Source organism: Chiloscyllium plagiosum, chromosome 2 (genome assembly GCF_004010195.1).
Source record: "Chiloscyllium plagiosum isolate BGI_BamShark_2017 chromosome 2, ASM401019v2, whole genome shotgun sequence".
Taxonomy (NCBI): Eukaryota; Metazoa; Chordata; class Chondrichthyes; order Orectolobiformes; family Hemiscylliidae; genus Chiloscyllium; species Chiloscyllium plagiosum.
Genome location: NC_057711.1, coordinates 81,901,111 through 81,913,111, shown reverse-complemented (window position 1 = coordinate 81,913,111; position 12,001 = coordinate 81,901,111). Strand labels below are relative to the sequence as shown.

General features: G+C 41.3%; 1 protein-coding gene across 2 annotated transcripts in view; it reads left to right on the top strand.

The window, feature by feature from the left end:
• frmd3 (FERM domain containing 3) overlaps positions 1–11,308 on the top strand; it is a 245,765-nt gene extending 234,457 nt beyond the window's left edge. For both annotated transcript variants that reach the window (XM_043712851.1, XM_043712861.1), the window contains one exon: positions 9,742–11,308. In XM_043712851.1, the coding sequence (XP_043568786.1) occupies positions 9,742–10,343 (602 nt within the window). In that variant the 3' untranslated portion in view covers positions 10,344–11,308. The remainder of the gene's footprint in view (positions 1–9,741) is intronic.
• Positions 11,309–12,001: the final 693 nt, after the last annotated feature.

Here is a 12,001-nt window from a genome sequence, read left to right as displayed (position 1 = left end):
ATGTCTGTTTTAACTCTTTGATCATTGTTTTCCTTTATAGCTCCATCATGTCATTCATGTGACATGTTACCCCCTCAATACCTGACAATGTGTTTGATATTGTTCTTTGGAAAACCTCTGCTTTTTCAAAGGGTAGCCTGTTAAAGTAATAATGCTCAAAAGGGTTAATAAAGGTCATCAACGAAAGTCTTCAAATACAGGTAACTGCCAGAGTTCACTGTTCACATCCAGTTTGATGAACAGGGTCAAATACAAACAAAAACTGAAATTGCTGGAAAATTTCAGCAGATCTGACAGCATCTGTGGAGAGAGATCAGAGTTAATGTTCTGGGTGCAGGTACTCTTCTTCAGAACCATCAGATTGATGAATAGGGTATTCTTAGCTGGTTTTGCTAGACTATTCATCCAATTAAGTCATAGAGTGAATTTCACATTCCATCGCTTTATTCATTTGAGTTTGATCCAAAAAGATTCTTGCTAAACCTTTATGCACAGTAACCATTTATACCACCCCATCAATACTGAAACAAATTAAACTACTCCTTATCTGCGTGTAGAACCTATTTCTATGTCCAAGTGTGGGTATGGCACCCTCTTGATGTGTACAAGCTTATTAGTTTTGCTTTATCCCTAATGTAGCTATCTGTACCAATTTACTCAAACCTGTAATCTTGGGAATTCTTTTTAAAATTAATTTCCTTTGTTTTGCATATGCAATCTCATCAATTTTTTGAATTAATTTATGCATTCCTGATAGTAGAGAACATTCTTGATTCTAGATGATATATAGAGATTCTGTGATCTGGATGAGAATGTAAGAGGATTGGTTAATAATTTTGTGGATGACACCAAATTTGTGGCATAGTCAACAGTAAGGAAGATTACCTAAGATTAAAAAGGGATCTTGATCAACTGGGGCCAATGTGCTGAGAAGTGGCAAATGGAGTTTAATTTGGATAAACGTGAGGTATAGCATTTTGTTAAAGTGAACAGGGGCAGGACATATACAGTCAATAGATTCATATAGCAGAACCAACACTTTGGCTTATTGAGTCTGCACTGACATAATTACTACGAAAATTGTGCTAATCCCAATTTCCTGCACTTGTCCCATATCCTTGTTCTGATGTTCTGATATTTGAAGTACTCATTCAAAATTTTTTTTTAAGGTTTCCAGCATCTACTATGTTCCCAGGCAGTGCACTCCAGATTCCCACCACCTGCTGAGTGTAAAAGTTTTTTTTTCCCAAATCCTTTTTGAATCTCTTACCCGTTACCCTAAAACTATGCCCTCTGATGATTGACTCCTCTACCAATAGAAACAACAGCTCTCTATTCACCCTGTCCATACTTCTCATAATCTTCTACACCTCAATCACATCCATCCTCAGTCTTCTCTGCTCAGAAGAAAACAATCTCAGCCTATATAGTCTGTCCTTTTAGCTCAACATCTCCATCCTAGGCAACATCCTGGTGAATCTCCTCTGTACTCTGCCAGTCTTAACACATCCTTCTTGTAGTGAGGTGACCAGAACTGCACACAGTATTCCAGTTGTGGCCTGACTAATACTCTGTACAACTCCAACTTTATCTCTTTGCTCTTATACTCTATGCTGTGGCTGGTAAAAGCAAGTATCCCATATCCCTTCTTAACTAGCCTATTGATGTGTTCTGCCGACTTCAGGGATCTGGGAATAATTACCCCAAAATCCCTCAGTTCCTCTAAGCTAACCAGTGTCCTGCCATTCATTAAATACTCTCTCATCTTGTTTCTTTTTCCAAAGTGCATCACCTCTCACTTATTAGGATTAAATATCATCTGCCACTTGTCTGCCTGTAACAGACAACCATCTTTTTCATTATTAACCACTCTACCAATCTTGGTGTCATCTGCAAATTTGCTGAACATTCCCCCCACATTTTCATCTATATCATTAATGTTTATAACAACAATTAGGGTCCCAGTACTGATCGTTGTGGTACACCACTGGATACCGGCCTCAGTCACTCAGACAACATTCCAGCAGTACCCTCAGTATCATATTACTAAGCCAGTTTCTGATCCATCTTGCCGAGTTTCCCTGAATTACACATACTTTAACCATCACAATCAGTCTCTTATGTGGGACCTTGTCAAAAGCTTTGCTAAAATCCATATAAACTACATCGACTGAACTTCCCTCATCCACACACTTGATCACAAAAATTTGAAACAATTCTAACAAATTTGTTTGGCATAATCTCCTTTGAACAGGAACACTCTGACTATCCCTCATTAACCCATACCTTTTCAAATGGCTATTAATTTGTTATAGAACATAGAACATACAGGCCCTTCAGCCCTCGATGTTGCGCCGCTCTGTCATACTAATCTGAAGCCCATCCCACCTACATTATTCCATGTACGTCCATTTGCCTGTCCAATGACAACTTAAATGCACTTAAACTTGGCGAATCTACCACCGATGCAGGCAAAGCATTCCATACCCTTACTACTCTCTTGAGTTTCATAGTTTCATAGAACATTACAGTGCAGTACAGGCCCTTCGGCCCTCAATGTTGCGCTGACCTGTGGAACCAATCTGAAGCACATCTAACCTACACTTTTCAATTCTCGTCCATATGCCTATCGCAATGACCATTTAAATGCCCTTAAAGGTGGCAAGTCTACTCCTGTTGCAGGCAGTGCCTTCCATGTCCCTGCTACTCTCTGAGTAAAGGAACTACCTCTGACATCTGTCCTATATCTATCACCCCTCAACTTAAAGCTATGTCCTCTAATGCTAGCCATCGCCATCCAAGGGAAAAGGCTGTCACTGTCTAACCAATCTAACTCTCTGATAGTTTTATATGTCTCAATTAAGTCACCTCTCAACTTTCTTGTCTCTAATGAAAACAGCCTCAAGTCCCTCATACGACCTTCCCTCCATACCAGTCAACATCACAGTAAATCTCCTCTGAACCCTTTCCAAAGCTTCCACATCCTTACTATAATGTGCTGACCAGAACTGTATGCAATACTCCAAATGTGGCCATACCAGAGGTTTGTACAGCTGCAGCATGATCTCATGGTTCTGAAACACAATCCCTCTGCCAATGAAAGCTAACACACCGTATGCCTTCTTAACAACCTTAGCAACCTGGGTGGCAACTTTCAAAGATTTATGTACCTGAACACCAAAATCTCTCTGCTCATCTACACTACAAGAATCTTACCATTAGCCCAGTACTCTGCATTCCTGTTACTCCTTCCAAAGTGAATCACACACACTTTTCTGCATTAAAGTCCACTTGCCACCTCTCAGCCCAGCTCTGCAGCTTATCTATGACCCTCTGTAACCTATAACATGCTTCGTCACTATTCACAACCCTACCAACCTTCGTGTCATCTGCAAAGTTACTAACCCATCCTTCTATGCCCTCAACCAGGTCATTTATAAAAATGACAAACAATAGTGGACCCAAAACAGATCCTTGTGGTACCCCACTCGAAACTGAACTCCAGGATGAATATTTCCCATCAACTACAATCCTCTGTCTTCTTACAGCTAGCCAATTTCTGATCCAAACCACAAAGCACCCTCAATCCCATGCTTCTGTATTTTTTGCAATAGCCTACCATGTGGAACCTTATCAAATGCCTTACTGAAATCCATATATACCACATCAACTGCTTTGCCATCATCCACCTGTTTGGTCACCTTCTCAAAGAACTCAATAAAGTTTGTGAGGCACGACCTACCTTTGACAAAACCGTGTTGACTATCCCTAATCAACTTATTCCTTTCTAGCTGATTATAAATCCTATCTCTTATAACCCTTTCCACTACTTTACTCACAATGGAAGTAAGGCTCACATGTCTGTAATTTCCAGGATTGTACCTACTCCCCTTCTTGAACAAGGGAACAACATTTGCAATCCTTCAGTCTTCTGGCACTATTCGTGTAGTCAATGACGACATAAAGATCAAAGCCAAAGGATTGGCAATCTCCTCCCTGGCTTCCCAAAGAGTCCTAGGATAAATCCCATCTGGCCCAGGACTTAATTATTTTTACACTTTCAGAATTGCTAACATCTCCTTCTTATTCACTTCAATCCCATCTAGTCTAGTAGTCTGTATCTCAGTATTCTTCTCGACCACATTACCTTTTTCTAGAGTGAATACTAATGAAAAGTATTCATTTAGCACTTTCCTGTCACCTCTGACACCATGCACAACTTCCCACTACTATGCTTGATTGGCCCTAATTATACTCTAGTCATTCTTTTGTTCCTGATATAGCTATAGAAAGCCTTAGGGTTTTCCTTGATATTATCTGCTAACAACTTTTCATGTCCCCTCCTAGCTTTTTGTAGCTCTCTCTTTAGGTCTTTCCTGGCTAACTTGTAACTCTCAAGTGCCCTGAGCCATGACATCTCATCCTAACATAAGCCTTCTTCTTCCTCATGACAAGAGATTCAACTTCCTTAGTAAACCATGGCTCCCGCGCTGGACAACTTCCGCCCTGCCTGACAGGTACATACTTATAAAGGACCCGCAGTAGCTGGTCCTTGAATAAGCTCCAATTTCAATTATGCCCATCCCCTGCAGTTTCCTTCCCCATCCTATGCATCCTAAATCCTGCATGATCACATCGTAATTGCCTTTCCCCAAGCGATAACTTCTGCCCTGCTTTCCATCACTAAAGTAAACATAACCGAATTGTGGTCATTATCACCAAAGTGCTCACCTACCTCCAAATCTAACACCTGGCTGGGTTCATTACCCAGTATTAAATCTAATGTGGCTTCACCCCTTCTTGGTCTGTATACATTCTGTGTCAGGAAATCCTCCCGCACACATTAGACAAAAACTGACCCATCTGAAGTACTTGAACTATAATATTCCCAGTCAATATGTGGAAAGTTAAAGTCCCTTATAACAACAACCCTGTCACTCTGGCTCCTATCGAAGATCATCTTTGCTAAACTATCCTCTACATCTATGGAACTACTTGGAGGCCTATAGAAAACTCTCAACAGGGTAACCTCTCCTTTCCTGTTTCTAGTCACAGTCCATTCCACCTGCGTAGATGGATCCTCAAACGTCCTCTCTGCAACCGTAATACTGTCCTTGACTAACAGTGCCACATCACCCCCTCTTTTACCATTTTCTCTGTTCTTACTGAACCACTGATGTGAGACTCACCAGTCTGGAATTTCCTGGTTCATCTCTACCATCCCTCTTAAAAAGTGGAACCATTTTAGCCATCCTCCAGCCCTTGCCACTTTCCCTGTGGTCAGCCAGGAATTAAAAATTTGTGTCAAAGCCCATGTAAGTTCCTGCCTCACCTCCCACAGTAGCCTGGGATGCAATTCATCTGGCTCATGGCATTTGGCTGTTTTTAAGTCCCAACAGAGCCTCCAAACACCTGCCCCTTCCCTATGTCAAACTGTGCATGTTCCTCACAGCCTCTTTTCCGGAATCTGTACCTACATTCTCCTTTTCCAGAGTGAAGACTGAAGAGAAGTATTCATTCAACACCCTTCTAATATCCTGTGGCTTCACATACAGGTAGCCCCCTTGGTCCCTAATGGGCAAAACTCTTCCCCTGGTTAACCTCTTCCCTTCAATATATTTATAAAATGATAGGTCCCTTGGTTATGTTGTCAAAGAGGGAGACCTAAGGGTTCAGGTACATAATTCTTTGGAAGTTGGATGACAGGTAGACAAGCTGATTAAGATGATGTTTAGCACTCTTGCCTTCATTGCTCAGACCATTGAGTAAAGGAGTTGGGACATCATACTGAGTTTGTACGGTGTTGACGAGGTGCTACAGGAAGGATATTATTAAATTAGAGAGGGTTCAGAAAATATTTACCAGCATGTTGCCATGTCTAGAGGATTTCAGTTATAAAGAGAGGCTGGATAGGCTGGGATGCTTTTCACTGGAGCATAGGAGGTTGACCGATGACCTTACAGAGTTTTAGAAAGTCACGAGGGGCATAGCTAAGGTGAATAGCAAAGATCATTTCCCTAGGGTTGGGGAGTTCAAAACTAGGGGGCAGAGGTTTTCATTGGGAAGGGAAAGATTTAAAAGGGACTTGAGGGGCAACCTTATTACATAGAATGTGTGTGGAATAATAACAGTAAAACTTACAAATGACACATACTGGTCTGAGTGATCGTGTATACTTCAAAATGGAGCTCCAGTATGACCAGTGCATTCATTTCCCAGTATTTACTGGGTTGTTAAACTGGTTTCCCCTCAATTGGCCAAACATTTTCATAGCAGTCATTTCCACTCTAGTGAAAACTGAAAGAACTGCAGATGCGGTGAATCAGAAACAAAAACAAAAGTTGCTCGAAAAGCTCAGCAGGTCTGGCAGCACCTGTGAAGAGAAATCAAAGTTAATGTTTCAGGTCCAGTGACCCTTCCTCAGAACTGATGGCAGCTAGGAATATGTTGGTTTATGTGCAGAAGATAGGATTAGGGGAGGGTAAATGATAGATAGAGATAGAGCCCAAAGAGAGAGATGAACAGTTGAACAGACAAAGAAGTCGGTAACGATCTGGCTGGGAGGATGAATAGCTTTAATGGAGACTGTTAGTCGCTAACAATAGGTAGTGTGTAATTGCAGGCTATGTGATAACAAGGCCTGGTGTGTGTGGTAGGGGGCTAGGACATTGGGCAGTTCAGGCCCTAAAATAATTGAACTCGATGTTGAGTCCGGAGGGCTGCAGGGTTCCCAAGCAGAAAATGAGTTGTTGTTCTTCTAGCTTGCATTGAGCTTTGCTGGAGCACTGCAGCAAGCCTGAGTCACAGATGTTGGCTGGGGAACAGGGTAGTGTGTTAAAGTGGCAGGCAGCTGGAAGCTCAGGGTATTTTTTTGGGTAAAACTTAGATATTCTGCAAAGCGGTCACCAGTCTACACTTCGTTTCCCCATCATAGAGGAGACCACACTGTGAGCAGTGAATGCATTAGACTAGATTGTGAGAAGCACAGGTAAAGCACTGCTTTACCTGAAAGGTATGTTCGGGCCCTTGGATAATGAGGGGGGTGGAAGTAAATGGGCAGTGTTACACCTTTGGTGGTTGCTGGGGAAGGTGCTGTGGGCTATAGGGGTGGTGTTGAGAGTGAAGGAAGAGTAGACAAGGGTGTCCAGAGAGAGCAGTCCCTGTGAGAGGTGGATAAGGGAGGGGAGGTGAATATATGTCTGATAGTGGCAACTCACTGGAGGTGGCGGAAATGGTTTTTGATGATCTTCTAGGTGTAGATGGTGGTGGGATGGTAGGCAAGGACAAGGGAGAGGAAAAAGTAAGGACTGCAGATGCTGGAGGTCAGTCAAAAGGTGTAGCGCTGAGAAAACACAGCAGGTCAGGCAGCATCTGAGGAGCAGGAGAGTCAACGTTTCGGGCATTCCTCATTAAGGACTTATGTCTGAAACATCGACTCTGCTGCTCCTCGGATGCTGCTTGACCTGCTGTGCTTTTCCAGCACCACACTTTTTGACAAGGATAAGGGAAACACTATCTCTGTTGCGAGAGAGAAGAGGGGGATGAGGATGAAGGTGCAGGAGATGAGTTGGACCTGATTGAAGCCCTATGGTGCTGGGGAATCCTTGGTTGAGAAAGAAGGTGGACATTTTGGAGGTTCCCTTTTGAAGTTGGCCTCACTGGGAAATGTGCTATCCCTGTGTTCAGCAATCTGTCTGTTTTCTCTCGTACCAAATCCTTTTTGACTGGTAAAAGCTCTGAGAAAACCTCATGTGAAACTCCAGATTACATTCAGGTTGCAAATTAATTCTGCCTTCAATCCCTCCTCGTTTGCTGCTAGCAGGTAAAGGTCACTTATGAACAAATCCATGCTTTCCTTATGTCTCTGTTTTCCCTGATTACACTTCACATGTTCTTTAAATTCTTAAAGTTAAAGAACTTAAAATTCTTTCATGTTATTAAATTTCTGCTGACGGTGAAGTAGCATGAAATGCCCTCAATACGTCTTTGTTTGATTCTGTATTTTCGCCAAAATCTGTTCTGCAACTACATCATTCACAATAGTCTCCATCACGTACAGGTCTTGTCCTTTTTCCCTTTAATTCTGAAGCTGTTCTAAACTTCATAAATCTTTTCTTCCAAACTTCCCACTTCTGAGTCTGTTTCAGTCCCTTGGTCACCTGGAAGTGGCAAGGTTGACTCTATGACTCTCTGGACCTGCAGTTTTGACTGTGACCCTGGTTATTCTGCCAGCTACTGTTTTGGGTCCGTGCTCATTGATGCCTGGTCTTTGAGTGTGTTTCTAAGTTCTCAGCTACCTTTGATAACTCTGACATCTTAGATAATTCTTGAAAACCTTTCTTTCTTCTTTCTTGACCATGAGGTTCACTAAATAAAATCATCATTACCGTGCTCTTTCATTAGAGAGAGATGACTGGTGGGGTTTTAAGCTGAGGGTCACCACTCTTCAAGTAAGGGGAGAAGTTGAGAAAGTGGGGCCTTCATGATAAACTCAATGGTGCAGGATTTTAAGCCATACTGTTGGTGTTACTCTGCATTGCAAACCAGCATGTAGCCAACTGAGCTAAACTAGCCACTTAAATGACTGCATTTGACACATATTTTAGTTTATCAGAACTCTTCATTTACAACATTGCAGATATACACATTTCTGAAGACTCTAATAGAGCTTCAGATCACTCTACATAATCATGTGGTACTGACATCAACTTTACATCATTATACATCATCATCATTGTGTATTCTGCTCAGGTCTCATTGCTCTAAAGGAGATGTTTCAATCCACTGTGCATGTATAGATTCTTTGAGATAACAATCTGATTAATCAGACTGCTTTCCCTTTTCCCCGTAATCATGTAGATTTATTTCCTTCACATATTTAGCCAGTTCTCATTTGAATATGACCACTGAATCTCTGTTTACTACTTTTTCAGCAATACATTCTGATCACGACAACTCACTTCATAAAAAATAAGTTTCTTTACGTTGCTTCTGGCTCTTTTGAGAGACACCTTGAATCAATGCTCTCTGATTATCAACTCTTTTGCCACTGGAAACAGATTCCCATTATTTAGTCAGTCAAAATCCTTCATAATTTTAAATACCTCTGTCAAATCTTTTCTTGTCCCTTCCTCGACCAAGAACAACCCAAGTTACTGCAGTTTCTCCTCATCCTAAGTTAAATGATAGTAAATCTATTTTCAACTCTGTCTAATACCTTGACATTTTTCCTAAAGTGTAGGGCCCAGAACTGAACACAGTATTCCAGTTGATTCTATTTGGATATTGATCATTTAAAAATTTATGCTAAATAGTGGAAGTTGTACATGTATGGACAGCAAAATGATAGCATGAGACCAATCTGTGTAATTTTACTGAAACGTATCATGTTCAGATTCACTTGCTTAAACTCCGTGCTGAATGTTATCAAGTGTAGTAATCAAAATCACTTTTCTAAGTCCAGTACAATCTATGCCCTTTCAGCAGTCAGATTGTGTTTTGTCAGAGAAAATAGCAAATGATCAGTGACCATCTTCCAATTGGATAATTAGGTCCATGTTTCTCAGATGACTTGAGAAAATTGCTTTTAAGATAATAAGGTGTAATTAGACAAAGTTAGAAAGCTTAATGTAGGAGACAAGTTTGGACCTGCAGTCTCTCACACATTGCCTTAGGTTCAACAGGAAGAGAAAGATTGTGAAATGTCATGTTAAGATCTTTAACTGTTCTTGTACTTTTCAGGTGGAGAGTTGTTGGTGTTGAATGATGAATCTCCTTCTGAAGCAGAAAAGGAGAAGGAGCCACAGAGTGAGAAAGGAGAGATGAGTGAATTCAAATGTGAGAACAAAGAGGAAAACAGTGATGAAGCTTTAACCATATCAGAATTAGTGTATAATCCAAGTGCCAGTGTCCTGCCTACTCCTGTAGAAGATGGTGGGATTGACTTGCTCTTTAATAGTCACCCATTTGGAAATCAGAGGGATGAAGGAAATTTGTATGATGAGCTAGATGCAAATGAAACCACACCGCTGATTGCTGAAGAAGAAGAATTAAAGGATGTAAAGCGAGTACTCACCAGCAGCTTTGAATTGTTAACAAGCAACAAACATCTGAACGCACTCGCAAAAAGCTTTGTGAAACTTCTTCTGGTGGGGTTGGGCTTGATGCTGTTTGCTTTCCCACTTCTTTTGGTCTTGCTGGAATCCGACATTGATGCTTCTTTTCTGAGAGAAATCCGGCAGACACCAGAGTTTGAGCAGTTTCACAGTGAATACTACTGTCCGCTTAGAGAGTGGTTGGCATGTAAAGTACATTATATCTTTGATAAGCTAGGCAGCACCTGAAACCACACCAGTGTCCAGCTGGACAAACAGTAACAACTTATGACAACTTCGTCTCTGAGCAAAACTTATTTCTGCTGTTTTTACTGTTTTTATGTTTTGTACCTTTTTAATGTGGTTTAAAAAGTATTTCAGGAAATTTTATTCATTTTTTGAAGTGAAAATTGCTCATGAAATGATTGAATTGTAATGCACAAAGTAATAAGTGTGGCATGATGGAGTATTTTCTGATATTCCATGGTTGTTGTATTTGTGTATGCATATACAGCATTTTGTTTCCATCTTTTTCAAGATGGATGCAAGATTCCAAATGGTCTATACAGATGAATAACTGTTATGGCAATGGACCTTTCTTGTGTATTTGCATAAAATGTGTTGACTGGGTTACATGTGGTAAAATGCATGAATTTGGAGGGTGGGCACTTGGTATTTTCATAGGGTCCAAAATCAAAACAACATTTTATTTAATTATTTATTAGAAATTATTTATAATAATTGGAAACACCAAGCTCATTTGGGGTAAATTTCCATGGAGGTGCTTCCACTTCTCTATTGTAACTGGAGGAAAAGTACAACAGAATGCCTCCAGTCCATGGAAATACACCCTCTTGTAATTAAATTCTACATAAACTGAAGATGTTTTCAAATAGGTGGATTCATGAAATGATGAATGTTTTTGCAGTATAAAAGGAGACAAGAGTTGCCAATGTTAGACAAGCTGCAAGAAAATGATGTGTTTGAGTAAATTGAGATTGCAAATTATAAACAAAGGAAAATTGGCTCAACTCTTCAGGTTTATAGCATGCATTCACTTCATTCACATCATTATGCAAACTGAAAGATTATCACAAGATGTCTTTAAAACACAGGATTCCACAAGGCTTCAAATTGCTATACATATGTTAACATATGTAATGTAAATAGCTTAGCAACTTCTAACACAAATGGACCAGGAGAAAATTATTTAATTTAGGTTGATTCTCTGAGGTAGTAAACATGGTAGGCTGCTACCTTCACAGCAATCTTCAGTGATATCAAGGAAGAACTGGGCACACTCCATTGGAATTGAAGTCATGACGTGGAGGTGCTGGTGTTGAACTGGGTGGATATGTGGAACAGTCCATCTTCCGCAGCTACACTGGCACTACCCCCCACTTTTTCCTCCGCTACATCGATGAATGTATCGGCGCTGCCTCGTGCTCCCACGAGGAAGTTGAACAATTCATCCACTTTACCAACACCTTTCACCCCGACCTCAAATTCACCTGGACCGTCTCAGACTCCTCCCTCCCCTTCCGAGACCTTTCCAATTCTATCTCGGGCGACCGAATCAACACGGACATTTACTATAAACCGACCGACTCCCACAGCTACCTAGACTACACCTCCTCCCACCCTGCCCCCTGTAAAAACGCTATCCCATATTCCCAATCCCTTCTTCTCCTCCAGGAGGACCAGTTCCAAATCCGTACAACCCAGATGGCCTCCTTCTTCAAGGACTGCAATTTCCCCCCAGACGTGGTCGACGATGCCCTCCACCGCATCTCTTGCACTTCCCGCTCCTCCGCCCTTGAGCCCGCCCCTCCAACCGCCACCAGGACAGAACCCCACTAGTTCTCACCTACCACCCCACCAACCTCCATGTACAGCGTATCATCCGC